General features: G+C 46.4%; 1 protein-coding gene across 1 annotated transcript; it reads left to right on the forward strand.

Moving 5' to 3' along the window:
• The first annotated feature begins 230 nt into the window (after positions 1-230).
• Positions 231-18,127, forward strand: TRIM35 (tripartite motif containing 35). The gene is made up of 7 exons (XM_083605273.1): positions 231-570; positions 2,009-2,462; positions 7,107-7,202; positions 8,991-9,221; positions 9,456-9,478; positions 11,089-11,210; positions 15,689-18,127. Exons 1-7 carry the CDS (start codon positions 464-466, stop codon positions 16,255-16,257), a joined length of 1,602 nt encoding a protein of 533 aa, XP_083461399.1. The 5' UTR covers positions 231-463; the 3' UTR covers positions 16,258-18,127.
• The last annotated feature ends 4,560 nt before the right edge of the window (positions 18,128-22,687 follow it).

Genomic DNA, 22,687 nt, shown 5'->3' on the forward strand with positions numbered 1-22,687 from the left:
CTTTGGCCAAGCCAGACAGAGTGTCTTCCCCCAATACTAGATTTTCTAGTTCGAGATGCATCAAAGACAGTTTTGCATCCTGCTCCCTGGAGTGGCTGCAGTTCTTCCCCCTTTTGCACCCTCTGCCTGCCAACCGCGCTTCCTTGCTCGCGGTCGGGGTGGGGAGACGTTTCGCCCGCCTCCCTGGTGTCTGGCTCCTTGCCCCAAACACCTTGACCTAATTTCCTTGCCAACTTGGAAGCCTCCTTGGCACAGGTATGAGATCTGGCTCGCTCAACCGGCTCGGAGCATCTGCCTTTCCCCAGCTTGAGCTGGGCGGAGCCTGCAGCCCCGTCCGACTCGCCTCCGGGACATAAAAGGAAAGACGGAGGCTCGCGACCTCTTTTGCTCTGCAACTGGGGGTTGCCTGCTACTTTTGCAAAAAAAAAAAAAAAAAAGAGGGAGTCATCTGCAAACGGCGGCCATGGCTTCCTTGTTCGCGGGCGAGCTGGCCCGCAGCCCCCGCCGCCGAAGGAGCACCAGGACTTGCTGCCAAAGGTGCCTGCCTGCTTTGCCCAGCAACGAGCCAAGGTAAGGGACGGGAGGAGATTCGGGGTGGGAGAGGGATCCCCTGCCCCGAGGATGCTGCAAGGATGCTCGTGCGCCTCCTGGACCAGCAGCCCGCGTGGCCCGACCTGGTCGCCGCCGAGGCCAGAACGGTGGCTTCACCATTCGCTCCTCGCGCCTGGCAAACTTGGCTCCGGAGTCGCTCCTGATCGCCTGCCAATAACGGCCGGTTTACACGAGTAGCGCGCGCGCGCGCCTTTTCCTTCGTCCCTTCCCAGCGCCTCTCGGATTGGAAAGCAAAGCCGCGGCTGGTTGCGTCCCCCGCTCTTTTATTCCCATTTTAAGTAATACTGTATGGTCGCTTCAGCTCTCTAGTTAGGAAACATCCCCCCCTTTGTTTTTTTATTCCCCGTTTTTAAAAAGAACAGCTCACTTCTGCTTTCTAGTTGGGAAACACCTGGTTTCCCCCTCCCCTTTTATTCTCGGGTTGTTGTGCTTTTAAAATTAGAATAAAAGCTCGCTTCTGCTTTCTGTCGCGCGTAGAACATGCAGCCCCAGCCCAAGTTAGCGTTTACTCCGAAGCAAAGCAAGCGGAGCCCAACAATATTTGCTCCGAAATTATTTGTTGCATCATACCCCACCTCCCTTCCCTGGAGCTCAAAGTGGCCCACGTGCATAGTACATTTTATCCTCGCATCCCTGTCTACAGGGTGACTGGCCAAAGGTCACCCAGTAAACTTCATGGCCGGGTGTGGGGTGGAATTTTGAACCCCGGTCTCTCCCAGTTCCTAGTCCCCAAACAGATTCCATGTTTGCAAAACTGTAGCCCCTGTTAAGTTTCTCAAACCGAAACGTCCTTGAATCGAATTTTGATCATTCAGAACGTTCGAAGAGATTTGCTCCGGAGCGAGTGTGTCTAGACACGCGGGCGCAAGCCCCTCCTTCCGCGGAAGCGTGTTTGGGATGGGGACCGCCGGAAACCCAAAGCCGCTCCCTAAGAAGTCCAGTTTTGCCAGAGCGCTCAGCATTCAAGGGTGTGGGGCTTTGGAGAGACCCTAGGAAACCGGGGGCAGTTACTCCCGAGTAAACGCTCTCCTGGGGTTGCTGATCAGCCGCTTGCAACAGCAGGGCCTGTTCCTGAGTCAAGGCGGTGCAGAAGGGAGCGCGCAAAATCCACTTCACCGCCTCCGGGGCTTTCCTATTCGCTGCTCAAGAGGAAACCCATTTCCAGCTCCAGAGGCTTGGAAAGATGCCCTGGATGGGCGGCAACCGCTCCTTTCTCCCACTGGCCCCGTGCGCTGTCAGTCAGAATCAGTTTCCGTATTCAAATGACAAAATAAACTAGGGTGGGGCTTGGAAAGTTTATTAGCAGCCTGCAGCTGTGAGTCATAAGCTGGGGGAGCAGCAACAGCTGGTTGTCTCTTGGATATTTGCAACTGAGTTGTTCCTTTTTCTCCTGCAGCAAACCCATGGCCAAGCAAGCCTCTTTTGCCCGGTCCTTGCCCCCTGCAACGACCATCAAGGAGGAGCTGCTGTGCCCCATCTGCTACGAGCCCTTCAAAGACGCCGTCACCCTCCACTGCGGGCACAACTTTTGCAAAGGCTGCGTGAGCCGCTCCTGGGAGGACCAGGCCCACCATGTCTGCCCGGTGTGCAAGGCAGCCTGCTCCCCCGAGGAGCTCCGCACCAACCACACCCTGGCCAACATTGTGGAGATGTTCCTCTTGCAGGAGAAGAAACAGCAGCAGCAGCAGGGTGAGGCTGGGGAGTCCTCTGCCCGCTGTCCTGTGCACGGAGAGGAAGCCAAGCTCTTCTGCCTGGAGGACAAGGAGCTGGTCTGCTTTGTGTGCCAAAGCTCCAAGCAGCATGCGGACCACAGGATGAAGCCCGTGGCAGAGATGGCCAAGAACTACAGGGTAAGCTCCCCTGGGGGTCTGGAGGGTGCAAGAAGGTCCTCTGAGAGTTGGCAGGCTCTCCTTCATTGGAGGTTTCTAAGTAGACCTTAAAGGGATGCGGGTAGTGCTGTGGTCTAAACCATAGAGCCTAGGGCCTGCCGATCAGAAGGTCGGCGGTTCGAATCCCCGCCACGGAGTGAGCTCCCGTTGCTCGGTCCCTGCTCCTGCCAACCTAGCAGCTTGAAAGCATGTCAAAGTGCGAGTAGATAAATAGGTACCGCTGCGGCAGGAAGGTAAACGGTGTTTCCGTGCGCTGCTCTGGTTCACCAGAAGCGGCTTAGTCATGCTGGCCACATGACCCGGAAGCTGTACGCCGGCTCCCTCGGCCACTAAAGCGAGATGAGCGCCGCAACCCCAGAGTCGTCTGCGACTGGACCTAAAGGTCAGGGGTCCCTTTACCTTTACCTTTAAGCAGACCTTTGAATGGCCACCTATTAGGGTTTTTTTAGTTGTGATTGCAGGGGGCTGGACTAGATAACGTTTGGGGTCCCTTCCAACTCTACAATTCCCGGATGCTGTAAGTGGAAGGAGCTGTGTGTGATTTGAGATCAGCCCACACTGGATGTGGGGAACCTTTGGCCTGCTACAATTCCCATCATCCCTGGCTGTGCTTGCTGAAGTTGGTGGGAGCTATAGTTCAGTAATACTTGGAGGCCCAAAGATAGATGGACCAGGAGCGTATCATGTTCTACCTTGGCTGCACCCAAAGGCTGCTTTATATCTCTGGAACCTCCTTCTGATGGATGTTTAGCAATGTCAGCCTCTGTACCCCCACTTGCCCATCTTTTAGGCCAGACAGCATGTTGCGTCTGAAGGCAGACCTGTTTAGGGAAGCTTTTAAGGTTTAATAGGTTATTGTATTTTAATATTCTGTTGGAAGCCGCCCAGATTGGCTGGAGATACCCAGCCAGATGGGCGAGGTATAAATAATAACGTATTATTATTATTGTGTTTGCCATAGTGATGATGGGCACCCACTGGCGAGTTCCTCTCCCAGCCACCATAATATACTCAAACACCACTAGCTGCATAAATTGGGGCTGCCCCATCTCAAAGCCTTCTCCTTGCCAATGATTGGGGGTGTAGGAATTGGTTGCATGAGGACTCTGCTTCGTGTGACATGAGTGATGTTGGTCCCTCCCCCGGGAGGTTGTGGACTGTCCTTCCTTGGAGGTTTTTAAGGAGAGGCTGGATGGCCACCTGCCATGTATTATCTAGTTGCGATTCCTGCATTGCAGGGGGTTGGACTAGATAACCCTTGGGGTCCCAACTCTGATACCCCCATAGCAAATGGGATGGGGAGGGCTGTAGCTCAGTGAGAGAGCAACCGCTTTTCATGCAGAAAGTCACAGGTTCCGTGATTTGATACCAGTTAATAATAATAATAATAATAATAATAATAATAATAATAATAATAAAAATAAATAAATAAATAAATAATTTATTATTTATACCCCACCCATCTGGCTGGGTTTCCCCAGCCACTCTGGGCGGCTTCCAACAAAGCACTAAAATACAATAGCCTATTAAACATTAAAAGGTTCCCTAAACAGGGCTGCCTTCAGATGTCTTTTAAAGGTTTGGTAGTTATTTTTCTCTTTGACATCTGGTGGGAGGGCGTTCCACAGGGCGGGTGCCACCACCGAGAAGGCCCTCTGCCTGGTTCCCTGTAACTTGGCTTCTCACAGCAAGGGAACCACCAGAAGGCCCTCAGCGCTGGACCTCAGTGTCCAGACAGAACGATGGGGGTGGAGACTCTCCTTCAGGTATACTGGACCAAGGCCGTTTAGGGCTTTCAAGGTCAGCACCAACACTTTGAATTGTGCTCGGAAACATACTGGTAGCCAATGTAGGTCTTTCAAGACCGGTGTTATGTGGTCTCGGCGGCTGCTCCTAGTCACCAGTCTAGCTGCCGCATTCTGGATTAGTTGTAGTTTCTGGGTCACCTTCAAAGGTAGCCCCACGTAGAGCGCATTGCAGTAGTCCAAGCGGGAGATAACCAGAGCATGCACCACTCTGGCGAGACAGTCCGCGGGCAGATACGGTCTCAGCCTGCATACCAGATGGAGCTGATAAACAGTTAAGATCCCAGGCATCTCCAGTTAAGGCTAGGGAAGGGAGACTTTTGTCGGAGAGCCTTTGCCAGTCAGTGCCGACAAGGCTGGGCTAGATTAACAGTCTTGCCTGGAAATGAGAGATGCTGGGACCTTCTGTATATAAAGCAGTTGTTCTGCAGCTGAAGTACAGTTCTTCTCTGGACCAGTGGATTGAACTGATGGAGTTTAAGGATTTAGGGGCTGCTGAGGTGCCAGAAAACATTTCCTAATCCTTTCCCCTGCTGTTGAAATAAAATACAACTCATCTTGACTATTGCAACATAGGCATATATTCATGCACTAAAAACCCAAACAAACTCTCAAATGGTCCCTTACAAAAGCCGAGGACCACAATCACTAAAATGACATGTGCTTTAAAAAAAAAAAAAACTTGCAGAAGCATTTCTATTTTAATGTTATAACCCATTTTCCACCACAACATTCTCCAGGGTGGTTGCAGAAACACAGAGCTTTGGTTAGATGGAAAACAGCAGCAACTTGGATCCTGCAACTGTTTCCAGCTTAACGTATCTCGCCATCTGTAATACTTCCTCCAAATCAAAAGTTGGGGAAATGTTCCCAAAATAAAAATGCCCACTTGATGATGGAATGAGATAATGAAGTAGCCCGGCAGTTTCCGAGGGAGAGGGTTTTCAACTACAGAATCAGAGCCCTCCTGAAGTCCCCATTTAGGGTGCTGATGACGACCGCATATTTTAAAGCTTTTTCCCTAGAGAACCTATGGCTCTCCAAGCCCCAGTCGTGGGGAGATGTACTCCAGCCCGAGAGCAACTGTGTGGACCCACAGAACTTATCTCTGAAAAACTCCATGTGGATGTTGTAGGGCTTGCAAGCTGACTTGCAAAATAAAAATTCGAAATCTCTACAAACCAGATGGAAATCCAGTGTACAGTGCCAAAATTGCAAAACCTCCATGGGTGGGGCGAACCAGATTTTGTGCCAAGTTTCCTGTTGCTGTGTGAAATGCCAACAATATTGCTTGTTTCAGTTTGGCAAATTTTGTTGGTTCCTGGCTATTTTCCATGGGGGTATTCTAAAACGTTTTGCAGTATACTGAAAACGAGCCTCGGGTTGCCCTGATTGTGGGGTGTATATCAAGATAGTAATGCAGTCAAGCTTTGCTTTGGAACTGAGGCTCTGAATGGATTTTGAGTCCCAAGGGTCTTTGAGGTGGTTGTATTGGATTGCTGTATTGAAAGATGGCTGTTGTGGCTTGGAAGAAAGGATGATGAACTTGAGATGGGTTTTGAAGTGGTGGGAAGGGATGCTGGAGGCTAAAGGAAGTGGTGTGCATTTTGAGTCACACTTTCCCGGCAAAGTTTCCATCTGTCTCTGACACAGTATGAGTTGCTGTGAGTCACCCAGCCTCATGTCTAATTCCAGTCTCCATGAATTAGGAGGGAGAACTGCATGGTATATAATTCAGTGTGTAAGAATGACAAATTGGGCTTGTGTTTTGGGGATGTGTTTTGCCCCCAAAGCACTTCTGTCTGTCCCCTGACAGCCCTCTGAGGCACAATGAAAGGTTCACCCACGGTTTCACAAATGTAGAATATAAGTGTTGTTCTGGAGCTATTAATAATTTGATTCCACGTGTCCTAGAAATGTTGAATGTTTCTTGAGATTTTGCATGTAGCGGAAACCTTGGTGTGCATGCTTCATCTGACCCCTTGTGCTCAAAACAGCAACACCTTTCCTGTAAGGGACGCGGGTGGCGCTGTGGGTTAAACCACAGAGCCTAGGACTTGCCGATCAGAAGGTTGGCGGTTCGAATCCCCGCGACGGGGTGAGCTCCCGTTGCTCGGTCCCTGCTCCTGCCAACCTAGCAGTTTGAAAGCACGTCAAAGTGCAAGTAGATAAATAGGTACCGCTCCGGCGGGAAGGTAAACGGCATTTCCATGCGCTGCTCTGGTTCGCCAGATGCAGCTTAGTCATGGTGGCCACATGACCCGGAAGCTGTACGCCAGCTCCCTCGGGCAGTAAAGCGAGATGAGTGCCACAACCCCAGAGTTGGCCATGACTGGACCTAATGGTCAGGGGTCCCTTTACCTTTACCTTTAAGGCCAATGTGATGATGATGCCTGGCCACTCATAGTGGTGGGAGTTTGTATTGCTAGCCACACTTGTGGGTCCCAGTTCTGTCTCTATCCATTCATGTCATCTAGTAGTCCAACCCCCTGCGATGCAGGAATCTCAGGTAAAGCATCCATGACAGATGGCCATCTGACTTCTGCTTAAAAACCTCCAAGGGAGATGAGTCTACCACTTCTGAGGGCGCCTGAAGATGAGCTGTTTTAGTTGTTCTATGTTTTTTGAAGATTTGTGAGTGTTCTGCGACAGAAGTGAAGCCAACTACTGCTAGGGACTGCTGCTCAGGCATTTCAGGAGAGTTAATTCTTTATTGTAATAGATGAAGTTTCCCTTTTCCTAGAAATAGGAAACATGCAGTATAAGATGCTAAGCTCTTTCTTCTTTGCCTTAATTCCAGGCTAAGTGCAAAGACATGGAAAGCTCCCTGCAGGACAAGGTGCAGGAATTTGGAAGAATAAAGTCTGATTACAGGCTCATTGCAAACCACAACAAGGTGAGCATCTGGCTCTGAGTTCCCAGTTGTGCAACGCACTGTTCTAGGGCACACCTCCAGGAGACCTTCTCTTCCACCATGCTTGTGTGTGGCTATGGATTGGGAGGGATGAGTGTCCTGTTCTGTGTTCAAGCCTTCCCTGCTCTGTACTGTGAATATATTTTATATTTTTATGTTCTGAACCACCCTGTGATCGATGACTGGCAGTGGTGTGGGTTGTGAAACACAAGAGCAGTCAAGTACAACATTCCTAGAGTGAACATGTTTACACATGGGGAGGAATGTTTGTCCAGCCAGCAGGTAAACTTCCTGTTTCCTTCTGGGCTGGGACAGACTTCCTCTGCATGTGACTAGAGGTGGGCGTGGCCTCACCTGTGCAGGTAACGACAAAAGCACAGGACAGCCTTCTGTTTTAGACTACATGCGTTGAAGAAGCAACATCTGCTTAGCCAAAGATGCCCTCTTGCCTTCCAGCCAAGAGAGGACAAAGGGACTGTCCCCTTATGAGATAGTTTCCAGGTGTATGTTACTTTTCTAAGCCAAGTCTGCCTTCTGGGATCCGATTGTGAACAGAATGTGAGTGAGTAAACTCTTTTTATACTTTTATAGAAGACTGTGTCGTGTCTTATCTTTTATGAGGGAATAAGGGGAAAATACCAGAACAGTTATTAAAGAGGCTTTAGCGAGCCTGAGCAAACGCATCCGCTGTGAGTTTAAAAAGGGGAATGTTACTCTGCTAAATTGTGAACTTGTTTATACAAGTTGGAAAGGCTATAATCAAACAATATATCCTCTCCTGCATCCCTGAACATTCCCACAAGTGGCTCCCCAGGGTTTCAGGCAGCCGGCATTCCCAACCTTGCCTGTAATTGCTGGGAATATAACCTGGGACTTTTTGCATACCAAGCCTGTGCTCTACCACTGAGCTATGGCCTTCCCAACTCTGGCTGAAGCTATTTCTGCCACTGCCGCAGTAGCTCAGGAGAAGCTCTGATGTGTAAGGTCTCTTTTGCACATTGTGTTGTGTTGCACTACAGTGGTGTATATTTGTTTGCAAACTCTTAGAACTATTTAATAGTAATAAATTTTTATTTATATCCCACCCTCCCCAGCCGAAGCCGGGCTCAGAGCGGCTAACAACAGTAAAAATAACACAGTTTACATAAAATCACAATCAATTATTTGAAATGCATTCTAAAATCAATTCATTCTAAAATCAATTCAGAGTCCAATTAATGGCAACAATTGGGCTAGAGTTCTATGAGGATTACAGAAGGAGCGGGTCAGACTGTGCCTTGGCCAAAGGCCTGGTGGAACAGTTCTGTCTTGTAGGCGCTGCAGAAAGATGTCAAGTCCCGCACGGCCCTTGTCTCTTGTGACAGAGCGTTCAACCAGATCGGGGCCACGGCTGAAAAAGCCCTGGCTCTGGTTGAGGCCAGCCTAACCTCCCTGTGGCCCGGGATCTGAAAGATGTTTTTATTTGAAGACCGTAAGGTCCTCAAATATCAGGAGAGGCGGTCCCGTAGGTACGAGGGTCCTAGGCTGTATAGGGCTTTAAAGGTTAAAACCAGCACCTTAAACCTGATCCTGTACTCCACCAGGAGCCAGTGCAGCTGGTATAGCACTGGGTGCTGAGGAATTATAAAAGTCCTAAGAGTCCTTATTGATTCCCACTTACAAGATCTCTGTTATGGCTTGCGTCTCTTATTCTGCAGAGCTGTCCTGCATTTGAAGCTACATCCTTGCTTTATTTTGTCTTTCTTACTCTCCCTTGCTATCGGTCCTCAGGAAGAAACTGCTAGATTGGAGAAGGAGATTAAAAAGCAGTTTGAACAACTGCACAAGTTCCTGCAGAATGAGGAGAAGACTATGCTGGAAGAGTTGCGGGAGGAGGCCCAGAAGAAGCAGGACCTGATCGAAGACAAAATCAGGAAGCTATCGGAAGAAAGCAATGTCTTGGTACAGGAAGTTGGCCAACTACATGCTGACCTGAAGGAGGATGACGTTTCCTTCCTCAAGGTAAGGCTGGTGGGCATCTGGCGCCATATCCCAAATGAAATGGGAAGATTTCTTCCTTCTGTACCCCCCCCCCCAAAAAAAAACCCTAGTCCTCTGAACGATGCCTCTGATTCTGAAGACTTGTCCTCTTGGTAGGATAGTGTACAGCCCTCCCCCAAAACCCCCTTGAAACTTTTAATAGAGTTTCTCAGTAATGGTTTCTTCTCTGATTCCACCTTCTTCTTTTTCTTACAGAAACACAAAAACCGGAAACGCAGGTTTGTTGCTATTTATTGGAATTCTTACCTACTGTGAAGGAAATAGCCTGTTTTTAAAACTAAAAATCCTGTATGTGGTTGACTTGGGGATTATGGCATTAATATGTTGCCTCACTAGTTTTGCCTGTCAGGAGAAACCAGTTGAAAGGTGTCACAAATTAATTAACGGAGGTTTGGATGTTTGTGGGTTAAAATGCAGAACAGGAGGTAACTTCAAGGCTTTAATTAGTTCACAACTTGCATTGACATTCAGATCAAGGTGGGTCTCAGAATACAAGGAACACACAAGGCTGGCACTTTTTATGCCTTCCAGCCAATCTAACATACCGTATTTTTTGCTCTATAAGACTCACTTTTTCCCTCCCAAAAAGTAAGGGGAAATGTGTGTGCGTCTTATGGAGCGAATGCAGGCTGCGCAGCTATCCCAGAAGCCAGAACAGCAAGAGGGATTGCTGCTTTCACTGCGCAGTGATCCCTCTTGCTGTTCTGGCTTCTGAAATTCAGAATACTTTTTTTCTTGTTTTCCTCCTCCAAAAACTAGGTGCGTCTTGTGGTCTGGTGCGTCTTATAGAGCGAAAAATACGGTATGTAGATAGAAGGGACAGCTCAGTGTGAGGGAAAGCAGGATGCAATTAGCCTGTTTTATTCTACTGTACACTAGTTGCTCAGTTTGGGTAATTGCTCTGTATGCATGTAATCAGTCACATGTTTAACTCCCCCCCATAACAACAATAACTCCATTGTTTTAAAACAACCCATTTGTGTGCATGAATGGGTTCCATCTTCCTTTTGTACTGAATGCAGAAGCTATTCTCAGAACACCACACATAATGGAAAAATGTGTGTGTGTTTTTATTTGGACTATTTTATAATCTGCACCGTCAGCACAATCGTGGTGGGTCCCCAGATGCTGTTGAACTACAACTCCCATCACCCCTAGCTAGCAAGACCAGAGCTCAGGAATGATGGGAGTTGTAGTCCAACAACATTTGGGGACCCACAGGTTGAGAACCGCTGAAGGGCAGCTAACAGAAATGTAATAAAAACAATACACAAATTAAAATAGCAGAAACTTAGGAACATCCCCTCCCTCCAAGAATGGTTAAAAGTTTTTTAAAATCCAAGGATTGTAGATTCTGGGATCTTTAAAACCTGGGGAAAGAAATGCATAAATAATAGTAATGAGGGTGCCAGTGAAACCACCTTGGGAAGGATATTCCCATAGGTACTGAAAACGCTTTTTCTGCAGTCACCACCTGCTGCTTCTCAAGATACCAGAGGCACCCTGAGAAATCTCAGATTTCTGAGCATTGAAGCACCCCTGGAGAAGTGATAAGCGTATTCTGATAATATATGTTTTTAAACATGCAACGAAAGAAGGCTCAAATCTTTTTTAATAAAATTGATTTGAGATTCCCACAAAACCTGACTGGGGGAGAGTGTAGGTATGAGATAGGAAGATGGTTGATTTGCAGTCTTTTGAACATTTGCGTGATCCTAGACACTTGCATTCAGAAGGCTTGGGATTGGTCCGTCTGTAAGATGCTTGGTTTTTCTAAAACTGGGTCCCCCTTTCTCACCTCTTTGTTTGTCTGAATTGTGTTTCCTAGAATTGCCTGGACAGTAGAACAGCCAGAAGCGATTCCACCAGGGACTCTGATAGAAGTCACCAAGTATTTGGATTCTTTGCAGTATAACGTATGGAAGAAGATGCTGAATATCATCAAAGTTGGTAGGTTTCTTAGATGCCAGGAGAAAAGGAATCTGTGACTCTTCAGCTAATGTTTTCCGACTCCAACTCCCAGGTGATGGAAGGTGTAGGTCAGCAATACCTAGATGAATAAACGTCACTTCATCCCTTCTGTAGAACACATTGAGGTGGCTTATTGCAAGTAGTGGTGATAATTCCATAATGCCCTTTCCTATAAAAAATAAGTTCCTCTCATAATGAAAGGATGCATAGAATAAAACCCCTGTAATATTCCACCCCTGCTTGTCCTGACTGCACTGAAATATAAACTCCAAATGGAGGAGAATCATCCTTATTTAGGTACAGTGGTACCTCAGGTTACATACGCTTCAGGTTACATACGCTTCAGGTTACACACTCCGCTAACCCAGAAATAGTGCTTCAGGTTAAGAACTTTGCTTCAGGATAAGAACAGAAATCGGGCTCCAGCGGCGCGGCGGCAGCAGGAGGCCCCATTAGCTAAAGTGGTGCTTCAGGTTAAGAACAGTTTCAGGTTAAGAACGGACTTCCGGAATGAATTAAGTACTTAACCCGAGGTACCACTGTACTTGTGTGACACTCAGATCACGACCATCTCACATGCTCTTTGCTCAGGGGCCCCAGGTCATTCTGTCTCCAGCTAAAGGACACCTGGTTTGCTAGTAGTCCATGTGAAAAAGGACCTAGGGGTCATAGTGGACCACAAGCTGAACATGAGTCTACAGTGCGATGCAGCAGCAAAAAAGGCTAGATGCTATTCTAGGCTGCATCAACAGAACATAGTGTCATGATAAAGGGAAGTCATGTTGTTGTTTAGTTGTTTAGTCGTGTCCGACTCTTCGTGACTCCCTGGACCAGAGCACGCCAGGCACTCCTGTCTTCCACTGCCTCCCTCATGTTGGCTGCTTCGAGAACACTGTCCCACCACCTCGTCCTCTGTCATCCCCTTCTCCTTGTGCCCTCCATCTTTCCCAACATCAGGTTAAGTGCTTCAGGTTAAGAACTTTGCTTCAGGATAAGAACAGAAATCGGGCTCCAGCGGCGCGGCGGCAGCAGGAGGGCCCATTAGCTAAAGTGGTGCTTCAGGTTAAGAACAGTTTCAGGTTAAGAACAGACCTCTGGAACGAATTAAGTACCCGAGGTACCACTGTACAATGAAAACTGGTTGGGCGTGTATTAATAGGTACTCAGTTTGCATACTTTATTCTAAGCAAATCCTCAACTTCTGGCACAGAATGTTGTGACAGGGTGTGGAAATGTTACTTTTTAGTGGTGCTCTGTAATATATATTTTACTCTTGAATTGGTTCCTAGGATAAAAGTGACAGAAGTACTCCTGAATTGTACCTGTTTTTGTGGGTGAAGATTTTTCACACCTGAAAGAATTATTAGTTAAAGGGACCCCTGACCATTAGGTCCAGTTGTGACCGACTCTGGGGTTGCGGCGCTCATCTCGCTTTATTGGCCAAGGGAGCCGGCGTACAGCTTCCGGGTCATGTGGCCAGCATGACTAAGCCGCTTCTGGCAAACCAGAGCAGCGCACGGAAACGCCGTTTACCTTCCCGCCTGAGCAGTACCTATTTATCTACTTGCACTTTGATGTGCTTTCGAACTGCTAGGTTGGCAGGAGCAGGGACCGAGCAACGGGAGCTCACCCCGTCGCGGGGATTCGAACCGCCGACCTTCTGATCGGCAAGTCCTAGGCTCTGTGGTTTAACCCACAGCGCCACCCGCGTCCCGAATGAATTATTATGTCACACTTAATAATAATAAATAATAATATATTTTTTATTTGTGCCCCGCCCTCCCTGGCCAGAGCTGGGCTCAGAGCAGCTAACATCATATAAATAATACAATATGCATAAAAACAAGCAATCAATAGATTAAAATGCATCCCAAAATTAATTCAAATAAATTAAAATTAAAACTGAACAAATGACAATCCTCAGGCTAAAACTGAAAGCGGTTAAATTCCAGCCAGCATATTGTGGCAAAAGGCACTGTTCCTTCAGTGCATAGTTATGGGTGAAATCTCTGATAACAGCGATAAATAGAGCTAGAGAATAGTCTCATTCTTGCTCTTTTATCCAGGAGAAGTCAGTGGGCAACACTGAGGAGAGATTAATGACAGGTTGGGCACAAATTAAGCAATGTTTGAGTTTTGTCTTTTTTAAAAAGCAGGTTTTTTTGGGGGGTGGAGCCAAGAAACAGTGAGGTGCCAAGGAATGTGGGCACATGCATATGTTAAGAGCCACAGAGGCATGAACTGCAGTGGAAAGTTGCATTTCCACCCCGAAATCTCCTCTACAGTGCTAAGTATTGTTTGGTAAGCAACAGCTTATTGTAGCCATCAGAGGGCAGCAGTGCATGGGTAATCTACATCAGCCTGCACTAGCCTGGTGTACTCCAGATGTTTTGGATAACCCCCATCAGTTCCAGCCAGCACAGCCATGCTAATGGAATTTGGAGCTCAAAACATCCAGTATTCGTCTTTTTCTTTAATTTTGAAGAAGGGTGCTGACGTTTCACAACACTATTCATAGTACAGTGGTACCTCGGGTTAAGTACTTAATTCGTTCCGGAGGTCCGTTCTTAACCTGAAACTGTTCTTAACCTGAAGCACCACTTTAGCTAATGGGGTCTCCTGCTGCCACCGCACGATTTCTGTTCTCATCCTGAAGCAAAGTTCTTAACCCGAGGTACTATTTCTGGGTTAGCGGAGTCTGTAACCTGAAGTGTATGTAACCTGAAGCGTATGTAACCCGAGGTACCACTGTATGTGGGCAGAGGCTTGTAAGTGAATTGAAAACAATACATGTCCCAGGCCTCCATTCTATGTAGTAGGTTGACATGGCTTCTCAAGAGCAGGTTTTCTCATGAGGAAATATCCATTCTTGTGTCCTCACTATGCCTGCTGCCTTGTTTTGTTCTCTCCTGGCTTTTGTGTGCCAGGAGGTGTATAGGAGGGGACAAATTGGAATACAGTCATACCTCGGGTTGAAGTAGCTTCAAGTTAAGTATTTTTGGGTTGCACCACTCGCGCATGCGCAGACGCTCAAAATGACGTCATGCGCGGAAGCGGCGAAATGCGACCTGCAGACGCGCAGTCATGTCTTACGTTTACTTCACGATGCGAACGGGGCTCCGGAACGGATCCCGTTTGTATTCAGAGGTACCACTGTAGTACACTTGTGAGGTAGATGCTGACTTAATGGGATTTTTACCCACCCTTCATCCTAAGATTCCTGGGTGAGTTACAACAATATAATTATTCCTGCATTGCAGGAGGTTGGGCTAGATGACCCTTGGAGTCCCTTCAAACTCTACAAATCTTTTATTCTATTAATTATTAACCTGTTATCAACCTAAAAACTTACAGTTGCTGGAAGGCAGTTATAAATATGAATAAATATGTAACCTAGTAAATTGGAAATAAGGCATACAAATTACCGTATTTTTCCATGTATAAGACGCCCCCTATTTTGGGGGACTCCAAATTAAGAAAACACACCTCAGCACTACCCATGTAGAAGAGGAGCCCCAATTTTCAACCTAATTTTTTGGTTAAAAAAACCCTAGTCTTATACACAGAGAAATACGGTACCTTACAGAGAGTGAATGTGTATTTATTAATTCACTATAATTAATTATGAGCATAGAGACTGAACATCTTTCCCTAAGAGAGCCAGAACACACATGGAGAAGCAATAAACCAGAGGATACTCCTGCTGGAGGCAGTGTCCAATGAACACATCCCATTGGCACAAAAATTTCTATTTGTTTAACAGGACTTCCCCAATTTCCTTCCATTGTAATGTGCTCCATGCCCACCCGAAATCTGCTCTGGAGGATTGGGGGAGCTGTAGAACACATTGGGAGGGGACAAAGGAGAAGGGGGAAAGTCCCATTGCACAAGCAGAAATCCTTGCACTGATAGGACACATTACTTAGCACTACTTTGGGTACAACCCATAGCTTTGCTAGATTAAAAAGTTCTCCAGTGAGAATGCCTAGCTGAAATTTGCAGGGGGAGAGACAGAGCAATATAGGGGTCAGCATTTTATTTTTGCTGCAACCCTTTTTGGGGTAGCAATCCTCTTCCCACCTGTATTAAGTTTTGCCCCTATACCTCCAAGGCAATAAATGCCAATATGTCCCTCCCCATTTCAACTGGTCATGTCTTATGAGACAGTGAAAATGAAGGGAGGGGATTCAGTTCCGTCCTAATCAGTGCCGGGCTCAACTTGTCTAGAATTTGGTTTCTAACAAGTTGCCAGCCCACTGCCTATAGTCGCGTTCAAGTACATTTGTTTCCAGCATCTGACATTATGCCTTTGTAAATGGAAGTTCCAATTTGGCTTCCATCCTTGCTATTCTGCATCGGGCAAGTCTGTGTTTAAAACACCCAGGCCTGATTTTGGTTTGTCTTTTAAATTCCCTCTTGTCATATTCCTCATACTTAACGATGGTCTCCTTTTGCAGTCCCGTTCAGCTTTGATCCCAATACAGCTGAGAGTTGGCTGGAAGTTTCGGATGATCTCACCAGCATTAACACCTGCAACTACAAGCTGGTGGTGGAAGTCCCTGAACGCTTCTCCATGGGCATGCCCTGTGTCCTGGGCTCCAAGAGCTACTCCAAAGGGACTCACATTTGGGAGGTCGATATTGGCAGCATTGAGTACTGGTACATCGGGGTGGCCAGTAAGTCCTGTGGCCACTATTGGAGCTTTGGCTGTGATTCCCGATTGGGGCTTGGCTACATGTACCGCATGCAGGGTACCAAGAGCAAGAAAAGCCAGTCGTTCCAGGCCGTCCTGTCAGAGACTGGACGCAGGAAGAACCTCAAGAGAGTGCGAGTGGAGCTGGACTGTGACGAAGGGGAGCTCTCGTTCTACGACACTGAGCAAAAGAGCCACATCTACACGTTCCACGACAAGTTTGGAGAAGTCTTTCCGTACTTCTGCATCTGCAGCGTACATGCCGGGTCACCACCTGAGCCATTCAAGATCTGCCCGCTTCAGATTCATATCAAGAAAGACTATCCAAACTGAGCTTGTGTTCGGTTTATCCCTCCCTGCGCACCCACACATTCTTGCAAAAGCTTATCTATCCTACCTAACCAACACTGAGGCAGTAAAGAGAACTTAGACTATTCTTCAATGTTTATGATATGGAGACATTCCCAGCAAGGCCAGGAGAAGTGGCTGTCTTAAGCTGCGGTTTTGGGGTTGCCATTCAGATTTAATCCACTCCGGAAGTTCTACACAATCCTCCTTGTGAACAGAAAAGGGCGCAAGAGCAGCTTGCTAAGGAGAAACCTCTTTATGTGCAGATAAATAGGAGAGGGAGGGGGTACTTGAGCTGCCCAGTTAAAACGTGTGTTTGTGTAAGGGGCTGTGTTTTATTCACAGTGCAATCCACGCCCCAACAAATTGGCATGAGCATGACAGCACATGTATGAGATGAATCTACCATGCTGCTGCCTACGCTTTGAGGTAGTAGCTATGAGAAGGGAGGCGGCAGGCAGGCTGGCTGGCTGTCATTTTAAAGGGGTGAATGGAGGAATACTGCAAAATGGCTTTCTTGCTGCCTAACCATCTGGCAGAAGCCTATCCCTGTTCCTCCTCTCTAGAGCAGCTGTAATTAAGCCCTCATCATCAAACCATCTCCTACTCTGCACCAGGCACAGCGAAAGATTTATAGGGGCTTGGGAAAGGGCTTGAAATAGACAAGGCGGGCCCTGATTGGCTCTGATCTGTCAGCATGATGTCACCATCACCCAATCAAAAGATACCACCTCCCCACTGAGCATGTGTTGGAAGTCTAGCCGGGGAATTAACCCTTTTATGGCTCTCAGCTTTGGAGATTTCTGGTTCCTTCATATTTCCTGGCATAGTTTAGAGGGTAAATCTGTAACTGTCCCTTATCTCCTCACCCCCAAAGCATTGCTGTACCTTTTTTTAAAAAAGCTGCATGCCAGGCAGGTATTTCGTCATATGAAGTTTCCTACCCAACCCAATATGAGTGATGGCTCATTTGGAGTAGGAAAAGCAGCCCCTCCCAAAAGCAAAACAAATCGTGACACTTTGTTTGCAGCACCAGAGCTTGAGGAAGATGCTGTATAACTGATGGGGAACCTTTTTGGCCCACCCACACACCCCTGCCCTGCAGGTGGGTGGTGCTACTCATCTGTCAAAGTTGGCCTGCAGGGAAATAGTGACCAAGCTGGGTTGAGCTCCTAGCCTGTCAGCTGATGGTCCATGAAGTTCAGTCCAGCTCTCCACATCTGATCCTGGATGTTGGGCACGTGGATGTGGTTTGGGGGAAACTGTGTTTCATTTGGGGAGGAATATCTGGCCAAACTTGACCCATGGGCCAGAGGTTCCCTGCTGTATACAATGGAGATGGTTTAAACAAATTTTGCATGCTGTGTAGTCTCCATGGAAATAGGTAGGCAGCTTTTTAATCGACATATTTTTTTGCTGGGCTGCATGCTGTGAAAAGTGACAGGTTTTTGTCAAGCTGCTCTTAAAAGCCCAGGAACAGGGAAAATAGGTTTCTTTCTGATCTGTTGGCAGCTCCATTTGGAATTGTCCTGGTGGAAGTGTTTCACTCGTTTGCTGGGTCTGCTCACCATATCTGGAGCTGTAAAAGGAATGCCATTTCAGGATAGATGGGCTATGGCTCTGCCTCTCCTAGCCTTGTTTGTATGGAGCTTTGCTCACTCATATGAGCCGGCTTAAGTTCTATAAGCATTTCATCTGCTCTCTTGTGGCATGAATTGTTTAACAGGGAATTGATACTCCTGCCTCTCAGCATATTATCCAGAGCTTTGTACAAAAAAATGTTTATATTCAAAACAGCATGTTTTCCTAAACAATGGATTGACATTGTAATTAAAATAAACACTTGTGTAACCTGGTAAGTTGTACAAAAGGAAACATTGAAACTGATCAGTTCACGTTGCAAATGCATTCAGAACTTTTAACTGACAACCACTCAAGTGCCTTAAAACATACTGTAGAATGATACAGTGGTACCTCAGGTTACATACGCTTCAGGTTACAGACTCCGCTAACCCAGAAATAGTACCTTGGGTTAAGAACTTTGCTTCAGGATGAGAACAGAAATCGTGCTCCGGCAGTGTGGCAGCAGCGGGAGGCTCCATTAGTTAAAATGGTGCATCAGGTTAAGAACAGTTTCAGGTTAAGAACGGACCTCCGGAACGAATTAAGTACTTAACCCGAGGTACCACTGTACTTGAATGGCAGGTTCAACTTACCGTGAAATGTCCTTAATGTAAGTAAAATAAACACTTGTGTAACCTGGTAAGTTGTTCAAAAGGAAACATTGAAATTGATCAGTTCACATTGCAAATGCATTCAGAACTTTTAACTGACAACCACTCAAGTGCCTTAAAACATTCTGTAGAATGATACTTGAATGGCAGGTTGGACATATTATGAAATGTCCTTCTGGTCAGCAGAGAGTGGAGCACACAGGAAAGAGTTAACTTTAGGAGATAGCACTGATTGAAGGATCAGGTGGTGCTGGGCAGCCAGTAGGGGAGGTGGAACCTTAACTGTACCTGCCAGTCCTTGAAAAGCTTTGAGGGTGAGGCTGGTCCAGCACCTAGCAATAATAACATTGTGAACATAAGACTAAGGGTGGGAGATAGTCGGAGCCTCTGAGAGTTCCTGTTCTAGACATGAAGCCTAAGGTACCATCTGGGTGGGACTGCTGCACTCTCCACTGACCAGAAGGACACTTTAGATATCCATATTATATTGTATTTTCCAATGGCAACAGATAAAACTCTGAAAGGCCATCTGTAATTTCACTGGTAATAACAACAAAGGACTTGAACCAATGGCTTCAAGTTACAAGAAAGGAGATTCCAACTAAATGTCAATAAGAATTTTCTGCCAGTAAGTGCTGTTTTGACAGTGGACTACCTTGGGAGGTTGTGGACACTCCTTCCTTGGTTTTTAAGCAGATGTTGGATGGCCAATAACCAGAGTGTAGCTGTTGGTTTTTGTTCTTGTAACCTTATAGAACTTAACTACCCTCTCTTCCAGTTCTGTATTCCTACGATACGATAATCTTTATTGTCATTGTCCCATACAGAACAACGAAATTGGAAAATCTACATAAGACATTCAAAAACCAACAAGCCTGCTATCCCAGCTATCCCAATCCTTCCTGTCGTTCCAGAATATTTTCTGTTTTATGGTTCTGCAGTCAATGTCACCCAAATCCTTGATTTCAGTGTTTGGGAAATGCAGCGAAACAAAAATTCTAACAACAATTATGTAACTTATAGTTGGTTGTGTGTGTTTCCTCTCCTGAATCAGAATCCATTTCCTTCTCTGAAAAAGCGCCTTGCCTTATCGTTTACTGCAGTGCCGCTCCCTGTGTCCCTTAGTGACACAATAATAAAATTCCAACAAAGGAAACTGAACCACGTGCTGTTGGCTAGCAGCTAGCCATAACTAAGACCGCAAAGGGGCAGTGGCCAGTCACTGCTGTATTGACAGAAGTATTAGCGCTCAAGCATGCACACATATCCTCCCACCTGAAGAGGATGACCAGCTGCAAAAGGGAGGCAGCAGGGCTTGGCAACTGCAGTTTGTACTTTGAGGATGGAAAAAAGCTACACCTGCTGGAATTTCTTCTTCTACACATCTGTGAAGAAAATAGGACCTGTATTATTTTTGTACTTTGTCCAAAGCATGGACATTTTGGATGGATGGATACTGATTGCCATCTCACTGATGAGGAAAAGGCACTGCACCTGTTTAGAAACACAATTTTTTAAAAATAAAAGCTTCAGCTGCCTTGATTCTAAAATTCAAGTCCCTCCTCCAAAACCCATCCCTGTGAAGCCTTTAGGTTTTTTTCTTTATCCTCAGCTGAACAATCCTGTACAGTATTTAAAACTGAGTGTATTCATACATCTTTCACATGTCTCACACAAATTTCAGACTGTTAGTTCCTTGGGACAGGGGTCCTTGTTAGATCACTCCATAAAGTAGAGCTATAATAACAATACTCTAAAGAAATCATGGATTTTTAAAGAACAAATCTAGTCCCTGACCTAGTTCTTGAGAATTACACCTAGTATTTATTTATGCCCTTTCCTTAGCTGGTTCCCTGAATGCTATTCCAACACTTGCCCATACTCGCCCTCTGTACTATCAAGGAATAGAGGATGATCATTTGTTAGTCGTTCCAAGTCCCTAGGAGCACAACCAATGCTAATGTTGCGATCATCAATGCCGACATTTATTTATTTGCCTGGGCATTTTAAAGTTTTAAGTTGATCTGGTTGGGCACTGGGAACCAGGGTTGGCAGGGCAGAAAAAACCCAGCCATTAAGATTTCAGGGCCCAAAACTGAGACTTGGAGGTGGCCTCCAGTGATGTCACTGGGGATGGGTGGGATCTGATGATGTCATTAAGCATGACATATTAAGCCCAGGCCACAACTGATTAAAGCCAGGATGAGGGTCTTTTCGGTAGTTGCACCCATCCTGTGGAACGCCATCCCAGCAGATGTCAAAGAGACAAACAACTATGTGACTTTTAAAAACACATTTGAAGGCAGCCCTGTTTGGGGAAATTTTCAGTATGTGATGCTGGTGTTGTGTTTTAACTATTTTTTGTTGGGAGCCACCCAGAGCGGCCAGGGCAAGCCAGTCAGATGGGTAGCATATACATATTTTTGTGTTATTATTAAAATAATAAACACAAAGTCTAACAAGCAAATATGCAACTGTCTGGAAATTAAGATAGAAAGTTTATCTGAAAGGAGTGTTCCTATGCTTGTTGTGAACAGCTGGTATTAATGATGCAATTACCTGTCAGACGCGGGTGGCGCTGTGGGTTAAACCACAGAGCCTAGGACTTGCCGGTCAGAAGGTCAGTGGTTCGAATCCCCACAACGGGGTGAGCTCCCATTGTTCGATCCCAGCTCCTGCCAACCTAGCAGTTCGAAAGCACGTCAAAGTGCAAGTAGATAAATAGGTACCGCTCCGGCGGGAAGGTAAACCGGCATACAGTTTCTGGGTCATGTGGCCAGCAGGACTAAGCTGCTTCTGGCGAACCAGAGCAGCGCACGGAAACGCCATTTACCTTCCCGCCGGAGCGATACCTATTTATCTACTTGCGCTTTGACGTGCTTTCGAATTGCTAGGTTGGCAGGAGCAGGAACCGAGCAACGGGAGCTCACCCCGTTGCGGGGATTCGAACCGCCGACCTTCTGATCAGCAAGCCCTGGCTCTGTGGTTTAACCCACAGTGCCACCTGCATCCCTAGGGCATAAATAAATATATATTGTTACTGTATAGTATAATAAAAATACGTCCCTCCCTCCCTTTTTATCTCCCCTCAGAGATCTTCTCCATATAGCCACCCACACGCTCCCCAAGCGCCCTCGCTTCCCCGCCATTTTTAAGGGTTCTTTCCCCTCAGCGCTGAGGAAATAAAAAAGCCTCCTCGGAAAAGGGCGGGAAAAGAGGAGGCCTCCTTTAGGTCTATATGGTTTTCCCAGTAGTGATGTATGGAAGTGAGAGCTGGACCATCAAGAAGGCTGATCGCCGAAGAATGGATGCTTTTGAATTCTGGTGCTGGAGGAGACTCTTGAGAGTCCCATGGACTGCAAGAAGATCAAACCGACCCATTCTGAAGGAAATCAGCCCTGAGTGCTCACTGGAAGGACAGATCCTGAAGCTGAGGCTCCAATACTTTGGCCACCTCATGAGAAGAGAAGACTCCCTGGTGTTGGGAAAGATGGAGGGCACAAGGAGAAGGGGACGACAGAGGACGAGATGGTGGGACAGTGTTCTCTTTTTTTATATATAGGATATTTATTAAAAAATTTTTAAAGTATTACATTAAAGTGAAAAAGAAGAAAAAACAGATAAATAACAAAAATACAGAATAAAGAAAATTAAAAACACATAAATTTTCAGTTGCTTATTTTCCTTTAACTTGTTTCCCGGACCTCCTCATACCTCCCTTTTTTGTATTCCACCACAAATTGTTGGTTCAGCAAATCCTTACCATTATATTATTACCTATTTATAATCCTTTTTTTCATATTCTCTTAAAGCATTACAGCTGGAAACCACTTAATTTCAATCCAACATCATTCTAACACTCATTAATTTTACAATATTTCTGTAGATAGTCTTTAAATTTCTTCCAATCTTCTTCCACCGACTCTTCTCCCTGGTCTCGGATTCTGCCGGTCATTTCTGCCAATCCCATGTAGTCCATCACCTTCATCTGCCATTCTTCCAGGGTGGGTAGATCTTGTGTCTTCCAATACTTTGCAATAAGTATTCTTGCTGCTGTTGTGCATTGCATAAAAAAAGTTCTGTCCTTTGGCACCAATTGGCCGACAATGCCCAGAAGGACGAGATGGTGGGACAGTGTTCTCGAAGCTACCAGCATGAGTTTGACCAAACTGCGGGAGGCA

The sequence above is a fragment of the Podarcis filfolensis genome (genome assembly GCF_964270895.1).
Source record: "Podarcis filfolensis genome assembly, chromosome: 3".
NCBI classification, from domain to species: domain Eukaryota; kingdom Metazoa; phylum Chordata; class Lepidosauria; order Squamata; family Lacertidae; genus Podarcis; species Podarcis filfolensis.

Bases quoted from the DNA above. Each gene is read 5' to 3' on its own strand.
- TRIM35 (XM_083605273.1), top strand. From the start codon at position 464: ATGGCTTCCTTGTTCGCGGGCGAGCTGGCCCGCAGCCCCCGCCGCCGA. The intron at 571-2,008 runs GTAAGGGACGGG...TTTCTCCTGCAG, and splicing joins TTGCCCAGCAACGAGCCAAG to CAAACCCATGGCCAAGCAAG. The intron at 2,463-7,106 runs GTAAGCTCCCCT...CCTTAATTCCAG, and splicing joins AGATGGCCAAGAACTACAGG to GCTAAGTGCAAAGACATGGA.